Source organism: Osmerus mordax, chromosome 13 (assembly GCF_038355195.1).
Source record: "Osmerus mordax isolate fOsmMor3 chromosome 13, fOsmMor3.pri, whole genome shotgun sequence".
Classification (NCBI taxonomy): Eukaryota; Metazoa; Chordata; class Actinopteri; order Osmeriformes; family Osmeridae; genus Osmerus; species Osmerus mordax.
In genome coordinates, this window is record NC_090062.1 from 526284 (window position 1) to 543691 (window position 17408).

A 17408-nucleotide genomic window follows, 5' to 3' on the forward strand; every position below is an offset into this window, starting at 1 on the left:
ACATATTCTGTATATTCTCTTCAAACTTGATATGTTTAGACATATGGGAATACATCTCAGCTGCCTTCACATCCATTTATTTTGCTACTATGCTTACATCTCTGGATTAATAAACATATATTGCCCCTTAATGATTAACAAGTGATTTCAGAAAAAGTGTCACCATCAGCAGAGCTTTATAAAATTCTGGCTGGCCACTTTTTTTAAACTAAGTACTCTCCAGCACTGAACTGAGACTACCATTCATGTGTCTTGTCTGCTTGCTGCCCCCTGCTGCTGGAGGATGGATATTACAATTATTCATCTTCCAATCCAGTTACACCACGTTTTTTGTTCCTTTTATTAGCAAAACATGATTTAGTGTTATTACTTACAGTGCATCTATGTTGACATAAATTACAGACTGTAGAAAAAGCATTTAAATAGAAATCAGTAAAATGACTGCCCGTGTTGCTTGGACACCCTATAGCACTCATGCCCAATGGTCCAGGGGTTGTGTGTGTGTGTGCAAACTCACACATGTGAAGGGCAGGTGACGGTAAGAGAATGAATCACATCTCACACACCAACTAAAAAAGATATAAAGGTACACACACTCAAAACAACATAAACAGACCTGTGAAGGCTGTTGTCCTCACACAAGCACATACTGTACAGTGCATGTAATGTGCCTAGGGTTTAGAGTTGAGTCCTGGGTCGTTGTGACACTGACGCTGGCTACAGAGCTAACATAAAAACCCTTCAGCAGCATCTGGGTGCCATATGCATAAGATTCATCTCCCACTCAGCCCTGTTTCACAGTTCACTGCTGCAGTCACAGTCTGTGACTGACTTCGCAGAGGAAGCAGACATACTCAGTCAGGCCAGCCTGGCTTCAGCAGTCATCACAATGCTCCGCCATTTGGAATCAGTCACCAGGCATCTTGGATCTACACGTGTTTTAAGTTGCACACAGTCTGTCAATAGTCCAAAGGGGCCATGAGCAACTGTAGCTCTTTGAAGGAGCTGCCGTGGCGGCCCACCTGGTCAGCCTTGTTTTTGACCATGTTGCTAAGATTCTTCAGCTGATTGTAACATGCCTTGCACTTCTGATGTCTGGAAACAAGAACACACTGGACTGATGATCTGGGATGGCTATTATGAATATTTAAATAGAGATATTTAATAGCTTGGAGTTCCAAAATCAGACTGACCGTTCCTCTCGTGTGATGTCCACTCCGACAGAAGGGGGCGCTGTGAGAGTGTCTGAGATGAGGGGCCAGAAACGCTTCAGGATCAGCTTCAGAGACATACAGCCCGTCTGCACGTAACTGACCACACAGATAAGAGACACGCTTCTATATTATATACAGTCCTGTTTATATGATACACACACACACACACACACACAACATAGGAGATAGGTTCACTATATACAGCCAGGTCTTTGGGTATTTGGACAGCAACATTTTCATTTCATTTTGGCTCTGTACGCCATCACGATAGATTAGAAATGAAACAATCAAGGCAATCACTAGGCTTAAACTGTTATACATAAGGTGGAGTTGAAAATGAGTTTTAAGTTCATCACACCACAGAACAATGTGTTGTTAACTACCCATCCAAATTAGAATGAAAAAAAAACAGACAATGTTAAATTAGGCTTTGAAATCGTGAGAAAATCAGCAGTCTTCTCTGCTTGAGACTGGGGGGGCGTGTCGCCTGAAGGAGCTTAAGCTCCGCCCCTTCGAATTTATTGAATTTAGCAACAACAGCAACACTAGCTAAATCAATTGCAGATATCAGAACAGACCTACCTGCAGTCTGAGTGTTTTATGTGTTAATTACTTTGTCTTTGCATCGTACCAGCTGAGTAACAGAATGCAACCGTCTGTGATCTGACGTAGATAGGTGGCTGTGACGTAGATAGGTTGGGTTTTGCCCCGCCTATACAAAACCTGAGCTGAAAACGGGTGAGAAACTGTTCAACGGTCTAACTCCACATTTCAGTGTGACAAAGTTTTAGAGCTTTGCACATGCTTTCAGCAACTAATTTCACACATATATAATGTACTGAGAAGCAAATCATGGAATTTGCTTTACAGTATTTTTCTGCCTAATGATAGCTTGCTTCACTGATAGTGACAGCTCTTTAGACTTCAGATTGAGAGTTAACAGCAACAGATGCCAATTGCAAATTTCAAACTTTAATTTAGTAATGTAGACCAATCAAAATCAAAGATTGCTTACTGGTGACAAACTTGGCCATAGGCTTTTGGTCCTGAGTTGAGGTGAGGACTCATATTAAAGCTGAAAGTCTGCACTTCGAGCTCATATTCATTATTTAATTTCACTACTTTACTATAATACTCAAAATGACAATAACTTTGTCAGAAACATAAGAGTTCAGTCTCTACACTTCAGTCATAGCACCAGTATCCCTTACCTTTCATACTTGCTCTGTAACAGCTCCTCAATCTGGGGCAGGATGGACATACACAGGTCCAGTTTCCATAGCGACCTACATCAACAAAGTGACCAGGCCAGATGTTGGTCAGATAGCGCTGACACAGGAACCCATGTCAGATGTCCACTCAAAGTAACTGTGTGAGCAGAGGACCACTCACGGTTTGAGGTTGACTATGTTAAGGATGTCCACCACGATGGAGAGATCGTTCATAGACATGGCCGAGTCCAGAGACGTCTAGAGAAAGAAAGCACAACAATTATCCCTCAGCTTTCCTCAGGGACCTGCTATTGTCTTTTCTTTTACGGTGATGTTGTGTGAATGTTGTCTGAACATTAGGGGGGCCTGTGTACCTTGACGTCGCCGCTGCCCCACACAGCCCTGACTGTGTCCAGGTTTTTGCGCCGACTGGTCAGCATCACACACATGGTGTCATGGCCCTTCCTGATCTGGGACAACGCCTCATCATCCCCCAGCACGCTGGGCCGGTTATTACGAGCATGCTGGGTAGAGAAGAACACTTTACACCTCCAATTCGAAAACACTACTTCATCGCTGTGGGTAAGATTGAGTGTGATTAAATGCGTGTGAATGCAGCCACTGTAAAGTATACTACACACAGGAAGAAAATCTCCCACGTTGAGACCTATTGGCTCATTCCTGGTCGATAAGATGACACTAGGCTGCGGTTTGGCTTTAGCCAAGGTGACAGCTGCTGGTGGGGCTGGGCGGGGTGCGGGGGGGTTGGAAGAGGTGGGCCGTGTCACGGAGGACATTGCCGTCTGGATCGGTATGGGCCGAGGAGCAGAGGAAACAACAGTAGGCTCCACCCTCAAGACAGGAGTCGAGGATGCTATGGGCTTCGACTGGCCAGACTGAAAAAAGAGATGCTGTTCAGCACACATTTAACACACGCAGTAAAACTAGTTGCCATTGATCAAGGACATTCAGATGATGAAGCACAGACCTGCTGTATGTCAACGGTGGGGGTCACCGTGTCCAGGGTCACGTTGGGCCTAACCACAAAGATCTCTGAGAGGTGGCAAAGCATTGTAGACACACACACACACTTATTACTGTCCCATCAACTACAGACAACAGATCAGTACAGCCTCCCTCCTGAGTGGCAACAGTATCAAGGGGGTGTTCTACTCACCATCCTCAAAAGGAGCAGGAAAGGGCTCGCTCCTCATAGGGGGGGTGCGGGCTGGCCAGGACAGGACGGGAAGGGGGATGGGGGGGCAGAGGCATTTATTGAGAATAGAGATAAACCAGTTTACCTAAACACTGAAGACCCTAGTTGCAGACCCTTAAATTAGCCAACAGTGCTCAGTATGTACAGTGAAAAAAAACTTGAGTAAGCCTACAGATGGCACTTTTTGGTTGGAAGATCTCCTTGTAGTCATCAGCATTACGGATCTCGGCAGAGGACTCCTTCTCCTCCCTTTCATCCTCACTGCTGGGACTCTGTCTCTCGCCCTCAGGGCTGCGGCGCTGGGCCTCAGAGCTCTGCTGCTTCACCCTTGGAACCCCGACACACGGCACACTGTTTACAGTCACTCTCTTTCTCTCTCTCACTCACTATAGAATAGGGGTGGAACGGTACATGTATTCGTATTGAACCGAAACGGTACGGGCGTCACGGTTCGCTGCATGAAATTACACGGAGAATACACAGTATAAAAATAAATAAAACTTGCGTGCAAATTAATTAATGTAATGCGTAACTACTGTTAGATACTCGTGTTCTTTAGGGACACCTAATCTGTTGCCCTGCTTTAGCTCTGAAGCTCTGGTGCCGCCGTGAGTCAGAGATAGCTAGCAGCACTAAGGACAGTATGGCGAGTGGTGGCGACCCACGAGAGATAGAGGACCTGCCGGCCTCTTTAAGATCGCAAGTTTGGGAAAACTTTGGTTTACCATTCAATTACAGTAGTACAGGCGAGAGAGTGGTGGATAAGACAAGCACTGTGTGTCGGCGTGTGCTAAATGACTAAAAATATCCGACGCCATCACCCAGGTGCACCCTTGAACGAGACAAAAGAAAACTGTCCAACTTCTCCCTACAGTGCTTAACCAGCCTTTAGATACACATACAAATAGGGCCAAAAAACACACTGACGCAATCGGAATTTACATGTCATCTTCAATGCGCCCGTATTCACTCGTAGAGGAACCTGGTTTGTTTCGCTTTTCCCTCCATTACCAAACTCGTACCGAACCGTGATGTCTGAACCGCGGTATGAACCGAACCGTGACTTCAGTGTACCATTCCACCCCTACTATAGAATGTTCGTCTCCAGTGCGCAAATGGCCATTGTGCTGGAGAGGTGTAAATAGAACTGCTGACCTCTGTGTGTTACATGTCGTCATAGGTCTCTCATAGTTGCGGCGCAGAGTGGATCCTTTGGGCGAGGGCTCTGTGAGTGGCTGATTATCCTGGATCACACCTTGGATCACAGAGCCGGACTTCTTTACCCGGGTTAAGTCAACCACGTAGGAGGACACATTTGTCATGTGGAAGGACACGCCAATCTGGGCGGGGTTTAAAGTGAAAAAAAATCCTGAGCCGGAACTTTTTTCGAGGAGAGAAACACTTTTTTGTCTTCTGCTAGTTTTCTACACAGGGTGACCATTGGCTAAGAAATTGTGAATGACAAGTCATGTTCCGCAATAAATGTGCACAAACGTATTTCTAAGTCGCACACACGGTCATTCATAGACACGGTGTGTCAGCTGTAACAGTTTCTCCCGGCAACGTCATGGTAAGTTTGAGTGCACGGGCAGCGGCTCTATGACCGGGGTCTAACTCGAGCAAGCACTTTCTTACCGCTGCTGGCATATAGTAGCTTCCTTGAGCAAAACGTGCAGAAACAAGCACCAGGCTCTCAGTTTCTTGCACCAACTGCCAAAAGGCTTGCCGTCTATACCTTCTATCCACGACCAGCGCCATTTATTTTGTAGTCCTTATGGGTTGGACATCATCCCCAGGCTTCATGAATTTGCGCGCGTTAGCGTTGTCACCGACAACGCTAACGTGATGTATGGATCTCATTCACACTGTGTTGCCAGGATCTGCCCAGCTCTGCTTCTGATAGGCTTGTAACGTTAGTTATAGCTGCGTTCCTCTCATATGATTGGTAGGTGAAATCAATTGATTAAAAAATATTAAACCGCATGTAAGTTCCCAACAAACATTCTCATGGCTGCACGCCGGAATACTTTAAGCCCTGTCTGGGGGGAGAGAGGGAGGGACATGCAGGGAGATGAAGACACGGGAGACAGAAAATAGGTCAAAGCTAGGACAAACAAAGCAAACCACTCAAAGTGAGAGTAACAGTGTCCCCACCTACCAACTGGTGGTTGCATATTGCAAGGTCTGCCACACGGCCCCAGCCCACTGGCACCAAGTCAAAACAGCGGTCTGGCTCCCAGCCATACACACGCAGAGAATCCATCGCCCCACTGTACAGGCAGCAGCCGTCCGGGTCGAACGAGATACACCTACAGGACAAATCCAAGAGGGAGAGAGAGAGGAATTACCTGTAAAATACTGAGACCAATGCTGGCCATTGAATCATGTATTAACAGTGCATGAATCACAGAGGCCTACCTGACTGCTCCTGTCTCTCCTTCTGAAGAACCAATCATCTTAAACTTCTCCAGGTCCCATAATTTGACAGTCCTAGAGAAGACAAACACACACAGATAGAAGAGCCAAGCTCAGTAACCTATTGCTGTGCTGTGAAGTAGGGTGGAGTGAAGAGGGGAGGAGAGTGAAGTGGGAGGAACCTGTCTGAGCTGCCAGACGCCAACATGTACTCGTTCGGGTGGAACTGGACAATGTTGACCGCTCCGGTGTGGGCCATGAATTCAGTGATCATCTTGCCTGCAGTCAAGTCCCAGAGCTAGGACACAAGGCAGAGAGGAGAAGCTGCTGACTAACTGACAGATGGCAAACTTAGTTACTGATAAGCATGAAGGGCTGCATTTCAAAAGTCTTCTCTCCATCCCTTCATCAGCACTAATCTACTGGACATGTGAATGTGTGCTCCTGCCAGCTTGCTGCCCTGTGTTCATTTCAAAGGAGATGAAGAAAACGCTGGAAGATTCTTGAAATATCAGAGTGAACAGAGAAGGCTGTACCTTGATAGTGCAGTCATCTCCAGCAGAGGCCAGCCACTTCCCATCTGGACTGAAAGCCAAACACCTCACTGCCTGAGTGTGGCCCTATAGACAGACATAATGGATGTATTAGATGTGAATGGCCTGTAAAAAAAAAAAAATTATCACACAAAACATGTACACAAACACTAACATATACAAACTGACATAAAGGGTGCATAGATATACATAAGCCCATCCCCCTATACCAAAGAGGAAGACAATAGATATTCGCTGTAAAAAGTAATCCCTCGGCTAAATCCTGCAGCCAGACACACAGCATTAGCCCTGATTAACAGACCCATTCCCATGGCCAAAGCTAACAGGATAACAAGCCACTGATCAACACGTTCCTATCCTGTTCCCTTTGCTTAAAAGGCCAGATTTTTCTACCTGATCAAGGGCTCTTCTTAACTATACAACCTTGGCACACTTTGTTGGATCCTTTAAAATATTCTGAGGAATCAATGGCTCTCTTCTATGGCACTGTTTACAAACACAACCACACAGACACACATCTTACCTTGTACCTGAAGACACATCCCTTTCTCCGAATGTCCCAGAGCTGGCCAAACAAAAAAGATTTTTAAACTTTTTACCTTTACTTACACAGGCTATTCTTATTGAGATTTAAATCTCTTATTCAAGATACCAGTTCAACCTCAGCAAGTGGAACAATGTTCTGTATAATACAATTTTACATGAACACAAACTTGAAAAAGACAAGATAGACATATTTACACAACACTGTTGTGCATAAAGAAAAGAAGAAAAAAAACCACTATTAAAAACAGCTGTCCTAAAGGCAATTACATTCTTCCATGCTATTACCAGCAAATAGTGGCATTTATCTCTAATAAATAAGCTGCACACCTATGGACAGTGCCCCAACACACACAAACAAATACACACACACACCTTGATGTTGGTGTCCATTGAGCCAGATGCCAGGTATTCTCCATATGGATGGAAGTCCAGGCTACATATATTGGCCTTGTGTCCTATCAGGGTCCTTAAAACTAGATAAACAGATAAATAGTTAAATAGATATACAGTGAGGCAATAACACTCACCTGATGTATACATGCACACACAAACTACTGACTCTAAATGGAAAGTGCAAACTTACTCTTGGCTGCTTCCAGGTCCCAGACACGCAGTGATCCAGACTGGGAGCCTGCCACCACCTGCTCCTCAGAGCTGTTAAACTGCACACACTCGACTGGGTTGTTATGACCAGTCAGACTCTTCAGAGAGTAAGCAATATAGAAACAGACAAAAATAGAGGACAGAGAGAATTATGTTATGGTGTCATTTCTGTAAATTTGTATGTATTTTTATTTTAAGATTAATACATTGGAACCTTAAACAGATAAAACAACATTACAGACACACATTATAGCAGTAATTTACCATGATGCAGTTGGGTTTGCTGATGGCCCAGATGTTGACTCTGCAGTCTTCCCCTCCGGTGGCCAGGAGACGACCCGAGCTCTTCCCCAGAGCCACCGACGACACATTACTAGAGTGGGCCACAATTTCCTCTGAAACACAGCAATATCAGGCAGTGTTTCACTGATCTACACAGCAAAGGCCAGGGAATCTACAGATCACACACGCTTTACTTTATCGTAATTTGGTCTTCATGCAACCACAAAAAGATTTGATCAGGACGATGGGGAAAGATGACTAGAGAGACAAATACTCACGTAATCTCCATGATGTCTTAGTTGTATTGGCCACCGCCATAATGGTGTATAAGAGCAACAAATAATAACGTAATGCTGCCAAATGCTAACTTTGGTTGTAAAGATAATACTTAATTTCAAGAGAGATGACCCAGTCAATGACAGGTGTTATAAATTAATGAGCTAATGTTAACTTTGTAGAGGTCAGCTTCTCATCACATCTTCTGGTAGCTTTTCCTAAAACTGCCAATGACAAACAAATAAAATGTGTTATTATTTTATCAAGCTAGAATTGGCTTACATCAGCTTCGTACTCAGTTTAACAAATAGTTTGTCGGACAGGTTTATAGAGCTACTGTAAGTAAAATGCGAACATTTTTTTGTTTACAACACAGTAGCTTATTGATAGCTACCTATCGCACTAGAGCATACACCCTGCGCCGGTAGAGCATACATTTGAAATACTATGGCCCCACCCTTGCCGCGTTATACTTTTCTAGTTAGCTGTTAGCTAGGTTATGCAACTTAATGCCAGCTAGCTGGACTTGCTAGTTTATTAGACAAGCTAGATAGCTAACGCTACTCTACAGTAGCTCGAAAGTTGCCGGATGGATAGTGAATTGGCTTCTTGCTACCCAAAAGTGAGCGTAGCATGAGACGGAATTTTATCAAGTAATAGAAGCTAATTAGTTTAGGTTTTGTTCACACAGACCCGTTTAAAAAAAACATTTATTTAACAAAGTCACTGACGTTAAGGACTACTGTAGCTAACTGAGGTAGCTAGCTCTAGCTACAGTAGCTAGCTACTAGTTACATAAACTACTGTGTCAGACAGCTCTAAAAAGCAGGTGCCAAATCAAAACGTACATGACTTCATATTGCAAACCTACCTGAAAGTGTAACTCATTAACCTTCCCCTTGGGAGATGTTACACGAAAATCCCCAGATTTCAATAGCTAGCTAGCTAGAACTAATATCAATTTGCTTGCAAGCAACTTATGTTTATGCCGCTGCAACTCGAGACTTGAGGAGTCTAGTCTAGACAACTGACTTGCAGCTTAGCAACAAGGCCACTTCCGGTTAGGTTGAATCGAATATCAACCTAGATGGTCCGGAGGAGGGAAATAAACCACAATCTTTGATCCACATCCATATAGGCTATACACCAAAGTGGACAGATAAAATATTCCCCATCATTTCAACAACAGAAATCATTCAACTAGTGTTTCATCTTTAAATAGTAGGCTATTACCACTGTTGAAATTGTTCATGCAACAAACATCTAAACTAGAAATATTTTGATCTTGTCTTTTTATTCAATTGTTTTATGTATCTGTACATTAAGACTTTGACAGAACAAAATCTAGTCACACAGATATTAACTGATAAAAAGAAGCCATTGCTTTTTAGAACAACCCTGCATGCCAATGCAAAAATAGTGAACATCATATTGCTAATCTGTTCAAAGAAATTTACTTGGAAAGTTGAAAATCTATAAATGTCTTCATTATTTTTATTGAAAATCTGGATTGGTAATATGTTCATGTTTAGAGACATTGTTTTGGATTGGATCCAGGCAAGATGGTCTCACATAAAAAGAGACCTGAAGAACAATATGTAAAACATTTGTGTAAATATGGACAAAGACCAACAGAACATCACAAAGTTGTGTTATCATTCCATTCTTTCACCTTTTCCCTTCAAGGCCATGACACTGAATTTATGACAGCTGTATGATGGACACTTAGCAGGTACTTACATATACACATATTATGTATTATATAACCAGAAGTCTATGACTATCGAAGGAGAGTATTCCTCGGTAAAGGGGATAGTAAAAGCCTTGTGTACTGAGATATCCCTCACACATGTTGGTAATGAATCCCTGGTCCAAATTATTATAAAAAAAGAGACTATTTCATGATTAACTCTTCAAATGTAAAAGTGAGATTAAGAAAAGTATAGCAGTTGGGATGGAGAGAGAAAAGAAGAGGTAAGACAGTTGTACCACAGGGTCTGGTTCGTTGTCCATGCCTGTTCCTCCTGAATAACTTAACTCGAGTTCATGGACAACTGTATATTAGGTTCTGTGTATAAAAAATAAAGCAGTCTGCACAGCATAGTCAGAATCTCTTCATCTGTCTGCGCTCCTGCCGTCTCTGTTTCTTTTCATTGACCTCCTCTGGAGCTGTAGGGCTCTCTGCTGAAAACCAGGGACCCAGGAAGTTGACCCACAGCAGGTGCAGTGCACGGGCAGGAGCCTGACAAAGAGACATGGTGAAGGGTAGGACAGAGATAAACATTAAAACAAATGTGCCACATGCTACAATAGGCTGTTGCAATAACATCAATACATCAATGACAGGTTAAAGGGGTATGGAAACACCATAGAAATGCCATATAAAAATACTTACCAGTAGCCAGAGGTACCAGAAGTAGGAGGAGATGATGCTTAGCACTTGAACGATTGCAGTAAGAAGAATTACATCCTTCAGGTGCCTAAAACAGTTAACAGACTGAGATATTAGATTCTCAACTTAATTTCCTTGTTAAGTTAATGTTCTTGACTAACTTGAGGTAAAGATAACCCCTTTGATCATTTTGGATGATTAAACCCATCAAACACACCAACCCATCCCCATCGTCTCCCTTTCTGATTCCGAACACTCACTCTGCCATGCCTTGTTCCATGTTCAGGTCTATGCCTCCATCCAGCAGGCTCCCATCCTCCGCCAATACTGGTTTAGCCATGGTGGACATAGAACGGTAACTGCCAACATACACAGCCAGTGCAAACACCAGGAACAACTAGAGAAGGAAATGTGTATTGAAAGACAAGAAGGGTTTGAGAGAGAAGAAAAGGAGACAAGGGGAAATGAGTGATAGCACGCAATCAGGACAGATAAGTGGCAGCACATAGTATGTGTACTTCGTTATAATCATCCCATTTATTTACTGTTGAAGTAAAGGATCTCTGCATAGTGTAGAATATTCTCACCCATGTCCAAAAAGTGGATGAGCCGTTGAAGACCAAGAGGTTTATGGCAGTGTATATCGCCTAAATGAAAGTTAAAGTGTTAATACCATTACTAGGCTGCATATTAGTGGCAAATAGTCTATTTCTATCAATAGTTTAAAAATGTGTGCCACACCAGTCGTGTTTTAGCCATCTTACATTCGCTCCCAAGATGACTCTTGTGTAGAACTTGAGCGTCGCCTCGTTCTCCTCATATATTTGCTTCTTACCTTTAGTGCCTACCTTACCTTTGGGCTGTGTGCATTGAAACATGGGTTAGCTTCGTCAATAACAAAAAAAAATGTTCAACTCAACATTGGAACAAAATGTTAATATTAGGTCAAGAGAGTATCTATGAAAATATCTAGCTAATTGCAAATATGAAAACTCCATACCGCCATTGGGACTGTAACACTGTTCTGCTTTTCCCTTCACGTTGAGGACCCTTTCTGACATCGACCTCCGCACTGTTTCAATTTCTGGTTACAGCACGCTCATAGGCTATATAGATATATTAAAGTGCTGTAAGAATAACAACTCGCTATGTTATATGTCTAAAGTGCCCAAGTAACACATCAGCGTTGAAATACATTTCCGGCGCAGGGGTCTTTCGTCATGAACATTAATCCAATGAAGGAGTTTGGTTGTCAAACGCTGCTTGTTTCCATGTTTCTTTGTAGCCTATTCGTTCATTAATGTTAATGTCAAGAGGACATGTGATAGGCGTAAAACGATACTTTTTTGTTAGTTTTTTTAACAGTTTAACAGTTGGTGAAAATCGATAGAGATTGTTGTGGCGCCTGGTTTATTGACCAGCAACAGTTTTAATTAACAAATTAACTTGTATCTTATGTCTCGTGCAAAAACAGTCAAGAGTCCAACCTTCCAAATCAAGCTCAGATAATCCAATGTGGAAATATCAGTGGGTAGGCTAATAAAAGTGTTCGGATTTTGAATGGAATCATTTTCTGGTCAAAAGTAACGCTTCTAAACTATAGAAAGTAAATAATTTTAACGGCCATCAACGTTGAAAGACATACGATGTGAATGTTGATGTAATCGAACAACTTCAGCCTAATTAACAAACAAGCAAACTAGGCTCTTTTAATAGTGCAGCATAGAGTGGGTGGAGCTAGCACTAGAAAGTACTGTGTCCAAAATCTGGCGAGATGTAAACATTTCTAGCTAGCTCTTGGGCACTATGGGCAGGCCAGATTTATAACAATAAGATAGTTTCGATTACAGTGAACACTTTTACTTTAGAAGACTAAGATCTCAAAGATCTGTTTATAGCGGATCTGTTGTGTTATGCAGCGCACACAGTAGGCTGTAACAATTGTGTCCCAAACTTCCTGTTTGAAGTGAGGCTAATTATATATTTACTCTCACTATTGTACCGAACGGGTACAATTCAAACGATTATTCCGAGTTTGACAAACAGTAGCCCAGATCAAAATGGACTACCTCTTACAGGTTAAAATAGGCGCCCTCGTGGGTTTATTGTTTTTAACGCTACTTTTCGGATTTATCCCTGCTTGGATGAGATGTTTCAGAGAAACCAGCAGAACAGGTAGCAAAACATGCATTTTGATGTATTTATTTCACATTTTACACTTTGAATGAATTGCATGGATGGGTTTGAGATTGTAGGCATATAGGCAAATTATTGTAGCTTATGGTGTGTAGCGTTCTACAATTTGACATGCAGTCAAGTGTCTATTTGCTCCTATTGATATTGACTACAGTCATTTACAGTTGAGTAGCTTACCCAAAAGTGGTTCTTTTAAACTATAGTTCTCGCAACATGTGGACAAAGTTTTGTTCATTCAGTTAGTGATAGTTCATGCGGAGACTACATCTGAGTTTCATTATTGAGGCATAGTGAGAACAAAGTCAAGTCACCTGACTGACACTGCGAAGATCCTCATTTGATCACGTTAGTCAAATATTACCTGAGAGGAAGTCTCCTATGGTTATAGGAGGATAAGGGGATGTTTGTACACTCAAAATAATGTAAACTTCTTTCCTCTGTGGTCCTTGAGAAAATCACATTACTAATTTGATAGTGCCGTTTTTTTCACCTCTAGTCATATTTGGTATAGGCTATAGATAACATCTTCTCCAAAGTTAAGGACGAACATTCAGGCCAGTGACCAAAGCTGCTGTGGTGTGCCTAGATTTAACAAGAGTGCTCTTAATTTATCCATTTAGTAGTAGACGCTTTTATCCAAAGCGACTTCCAAGAGAGAACATTACAATTACAATAACATTTTATTGTGATTGTTGTTTTTTGCCAAAGCCGCTGTCCTGCCAAAATGGATTCTGACAAGTTATTTCCACTTTCATTTGTGTTAAAAGAAGTGACTGCAGTAGTTAGATGCTTTGGTAGCTTTATTCAAGTCTGCCGAAGCATTGTGTTGCCCATTCCTTGATAACCTTAAGAAAGATTAAGTAGCAATGGGCCTAATATCACTTAAAAGTGATATTTTTCATATTGCCATCTCATTTAAAAATGACCACATGTATCCAATGGCATTGCAAGGCAAGACAATAGGACCCATTGGGTATGTAATGTGTTCTTTCAAAAAATATATAGGATTTGCAAATGTGTTTTTTTGGAGAGCTAAAAGTGATGTTGTAATTTTAAACGGGTCTACAGGGCTAAAAGCCTAAATGATTAGATTTGAATAATCAATAGGTAGGCTAACTGTCCAGCAGGGCTTTAAATTAACTTTTTGATTTAGTGGCACAATTTAGGAGCAAAAAATTTGGAGCACCTAGCAAATATTAGGTAGCACCACAACTATAAATTTGTAGATTTATTTTGCGCTCTAGTTATCTCCTTGTCACGTGACAACAGATCGCAGTGACAAGGAGTGACTGAAAATCTAAAATTGAGAACGTAGATTAAGTTTAATTGGTTATGTAACGTTGGATGGAACGGTCACTGTATACACATACTGTGTAGTAGGCTAATTAGCGAGAGTTTTGTAAAGAAATGAAAACAGGTCGCACCATAACGATTATTTGCGCTCGCACAAATGCTCCCAAATATATTTTAATGTCGCACAGACACAATTTCGGGAGTATATGCTAGATGTTAACAGAATAACAGCAACAGTCTGTAAGGGTTTCCTTTATATTTAAGATATGAGATACACTTGTTCACCCTGAAACTGTAAAAATTAAATCAAACAATAAGATGGCTTTGCATGTTTGTGATGCAGAGACCCATCGAATTGTGTTGAGTTTCATCAGCTGTTTTGCTGGAGGCGTCTTCCTGTCTGCCTGTCTGCTCGACATCATCCCAGACTATCTCTCAGACATCAGTGCTGAGCTACAATCACGGAAGGTGGAGGTGAGTTTGGCCCCACTCCCATCAATTAAACAACATGAGGCGCAACCTCAAAGTTTTGGCTTAGACAGCGAGCTGTCATTTTTGCAGTTAATTTGGATCCCTTGGCCATGTGTATTTATAGTATACCACTAACCATAACCCTTTGTGTGGTTGGTAAATGATAAAGTATTAAAGAGGGAAGCTTTAACTGAATTAAAGTCCATGTACATCTGTCTTAAATAGACCAGCTTCCCAATCCCTGAGTTCATCATGGCTGCCGGCTTCTTCACTGTCCTCATTCTTGAGAGAATTGTCCTCAGCTGCCGTAAGGAAGAAGCGTCCGTTGAGGAGAGGTCCCCCTTGATAAACTCCAGTGGTCATGGTCATGGACACGGCCATGGGCACGGGCATGGACGAACCACATCCAGCAGTTTGGAGGGCAGCGGCCATCACATTCATGTTGACCACCAGGCCCACTCTTCCTTCCGTTCTTTCATGCTCTTCCTCTCTCTATCCCTTCACTCTGTGTTTGAGGGCCTAGCCATAGGCTTGCAGACCACAGATGCAAAGGTATGAGCTTTGTCGACAACCTTTTGAAGTAAACACAACATGTTTGCTGTGTATGTTGTACTATTTATGTTTGCCATGTATGTCACATTAGATCCGTCACCTGGTGTACTGCACAATTCAATAAGTTCAAAGATGTACAGAAGACTGCAAGTCCTGTCTACAGTGAACTCACTAACCTTCATGTACCATACTAATAAGACTGCCAACTACAGAAATTGCTGTTCTTAGCTGAATGAGTTGTAGCATGTGACTTTGGTTTATGTAACATGTGTAAAGGAGAACTTTACCAGGGAGAACATTTGTAGAAAGAATGGTTAAGGCTCAATGAGGATATGTGTTCTAAAACAGGAAGCAGGTCACTTTCATAGGAAATGCTTTCTTTCACATCCTCAGGCTGCTACTCATGTACTATCAGCTGATGCCATGGGTTGATAATGAAAACTATTCACCCAAAATAAACTGTTGTAGGTTTAGGATTGGGTTGCATTTACCCAGAGAATAGTTGGTTTCTTGAGTATAAAGATGAAAAAAAAATGATCTCAAAAGAAAAAATACAATACATTAAATTTTACATGCACTTGTTATAGTAAACGCTGTTTTCTCTTTCACTTCCAGGTATTGGAGATCTGTATTGCCATTCTGGTTCACAAAAGCATAATCGTTTTCAGCCTATCAGTGAAACTGGTCCAGAGTGCATTGCGGCCCATGTGGGTGGTAGCTTACATTGGTGTCTTCGCAATGATGTCACCGCTGGGTATAGCTTTGGGCATCGGAGTGATTGAGGCAAAGCTGGCAGCTGGCTCTTTGATCCAGGCCATCCTGGAGGGGTTGGCGGCGGGGACATTTGTTTACATTACCTTTCTGGAGATCTTGCCCCATGAACTCAACTCTGCAGAGAACCAACTGCTCAAGGTCCTCTTCATCCTGCTTGGCTTCAGTGTCATGGCGGGCCTGACCTTCATTGGCTGAGAGAGCACCATGGGTTGGATCTACCCATGTAAAACCCAAGGGCCTTGATGGGAGTACAGGCCCCATGCTTGAAGCAGGTTGAACTATTTCTTTTGAACTATTGTGGATGTTTCAGTGTTTCTATCCCAATGTTTTTATTGAAAATTTTCAGAAGTGGGTGTTTTTTTCTTTTTTTAAAAACTTTATTATAATTGTTCAACTCAAAGGTTCATAGAACTGACATCAAGTGTTTGATTTCCAATGTCTGGTGGCAAATATTTAGAAGAAACCAGTTGAGACAAAGGGCTGTTAAAACTAAAATAATGTGATCTAATGGTACTAGATTCATAAACTGTATCAGTATCTATTTATCTGTGCTATCCTATGTTTACACTTTGTTCAACTGAGCTCTATTTTAAGACTGCAGAATTTGGTGAGTTACAGTATTATACTGTTAAGTGGCTGATCTTTAACCAAACTGAAGACCCACTGTGGAGCACCTTATATTGAAAATGTTCCAGCCCTGTCAGTGTGTATCCTATTTCATAGAAACACATTTTTACCAAGTATTTTCTGTATAAAACAGTTGGAGAAAACCACAATTTGTGATTCTAGCACATTGCACACATGCTACTAATGTTTGGAACATGACACATTTGTGTCTGTATCATAATACCTCAGTATTATGTGCCTTACAGATTAGATCAATTAGATGTACTGTACTACATTACTCCCTAATTTCAGTATGTCTTAAGTATGTCACCAGCTTGGACAATGTCAATTGTTTTCCATGTTCCCTCCACATGCTCGGATGTGATAAACTGTTGTGATCAGGGCTGTGTTGGGATAGTTTGTTTGCAGACTTAAGATTTTTTCCTTTTAAGAGCTTAGTTCTGCTCCTTATTGTAAAAATCAGCCTTATAATTTACATTTTAGTCATTTAGCGGGCGCTCTTATCCAGAGCGACTTACAGTAAGTACAGGGACATTCCCCCCGAGGCAAGTAGGGTAAAGTGCCTTGCCCAAGGACACAACGTCATTTGACACGGCCGGGAATCGACCCAGCAACCTTCTGATTACTAGCCCGATTCCCTAACCGCTCGGCTACCTGACTCCCTATGATAGTGGGAGATTGACTGTCAACTTAGGAAATTTGACCAACACTATCCATGAGTCAGGGCCTTGTGATAACTTTGTAGTTATTTTATAATTAATTTCTCTGCCATTTCTTCCTTCTTTA

General features: G+C 42.0%; 3 protein-coding genes across 6 annotated transcripts; 1 reads left to right on the forward strand and 2 right to left on the reverse strand.

Annotated features, from left to right (window-relative positions):
* Positions 1 to 130: 130 nt before the first annotated feature.
* On the reverse strand, positions 131 to 9300 carry LOC136955316 (katanin p80 WD40 repeat-containing subunit B1-like). 4 transcript variants are annotated; one of them, XM_067249002.1, is made up of 20 exons: positions 9189 to 9300; positions 8320 to 8541; positions 8024 to 8154; positions 7740 to 7857; positions 7529 to 7629; positions 7134 to 7175; positions 6593 to 6676; positions 6239 to 6354; positions 6060 to 6131; positions 5800 to 5950; positions 4797 to 4981; positions 3814 to 3968; positions 3603 to 3653; positions 3414 to 3478; positions 3067 to 3321; positions 2800 to 2949; positions 2607 to 2683; positions 2426 to 2500; positions 1194 to 1310; positions 131 to 1095 (listed from the first exon to the last, which is right to left on the reverse strand). In XM_067249002.1, the coding sequence occupies exons 2-20, from the start codon at positions 8357 to 8359 to the stop codon at positions 960 to 962; spliced, it is 2121 nt and encodes a 706-aa protein (XP_067105103.1). In that variant the 5' UTR covers positions 8360 to 8541; positions 9189 to 9300; the 3' UTR covers positions 131 to 959. The 4 variants fall into 4 exon arrangements, 3 of the variants coding, with proteins under 3 accessions (XP_067105103.1, XP_067105102.1, XP_067105101.1); XM_067249001.1 differs by having other exon boundaries at positions 2800 to 3321; positions 3823 to 3968; XM_067249000.1 differs by having other exon boundaries at positions 2800 to 3321.
* A 482-nt stretch (positions 9301 to 9782) lies between these two features.
* LOC136955480 (transmembrane protein 208) lies at positions 9783 to 11902 on the reverse strand. The gene is made up of 6 exons (XM_067249191.1): positions 11710 to 11902; positions 11474 to 11569; positions 11297 to 11356; positions 10970 to 11106; positions 10713 to 10797; positions 9783 to 10559 (listed from the first exon to the last, which is right to left on the reverse strand). The coding sequence occupies exons 1-6, from the start codon at positions 11713 to 11715 to the stop codon at positions 10422 to 10424; spliced, it is 522 nt and encodes a 173-aa protein (XP_067105292.1). The 5' UTR covers positions 11716 to 11902; the 3' UTR covers positions 9783 to 10421.
* Positions 11903 to 12514: 612 nt separating this feature from the next.
* Positions 12515 to 17000, forward strand: LOC136955389 (zinc transporter ZIP1-like). The gene is made up of 4 exons (XM_067249084.1): positions 12515 to 12884; positions 14542 to 14672; positions 14895 to 15221; positions 15837 to 17000. Exons 1-4 carry the CDS (start codon positions 12770 to 12772, stop codon positions 16188 to 16190), a joined length of 927 nt encoding a protein of 308 aa, XP_067105185.1. The 5' UTR covers positions 12515 to 12769; the 3' UTR covers positions 16191 to 17000.
* Positions 17001 to 17408: the final 408 nt, after the last annotated feature.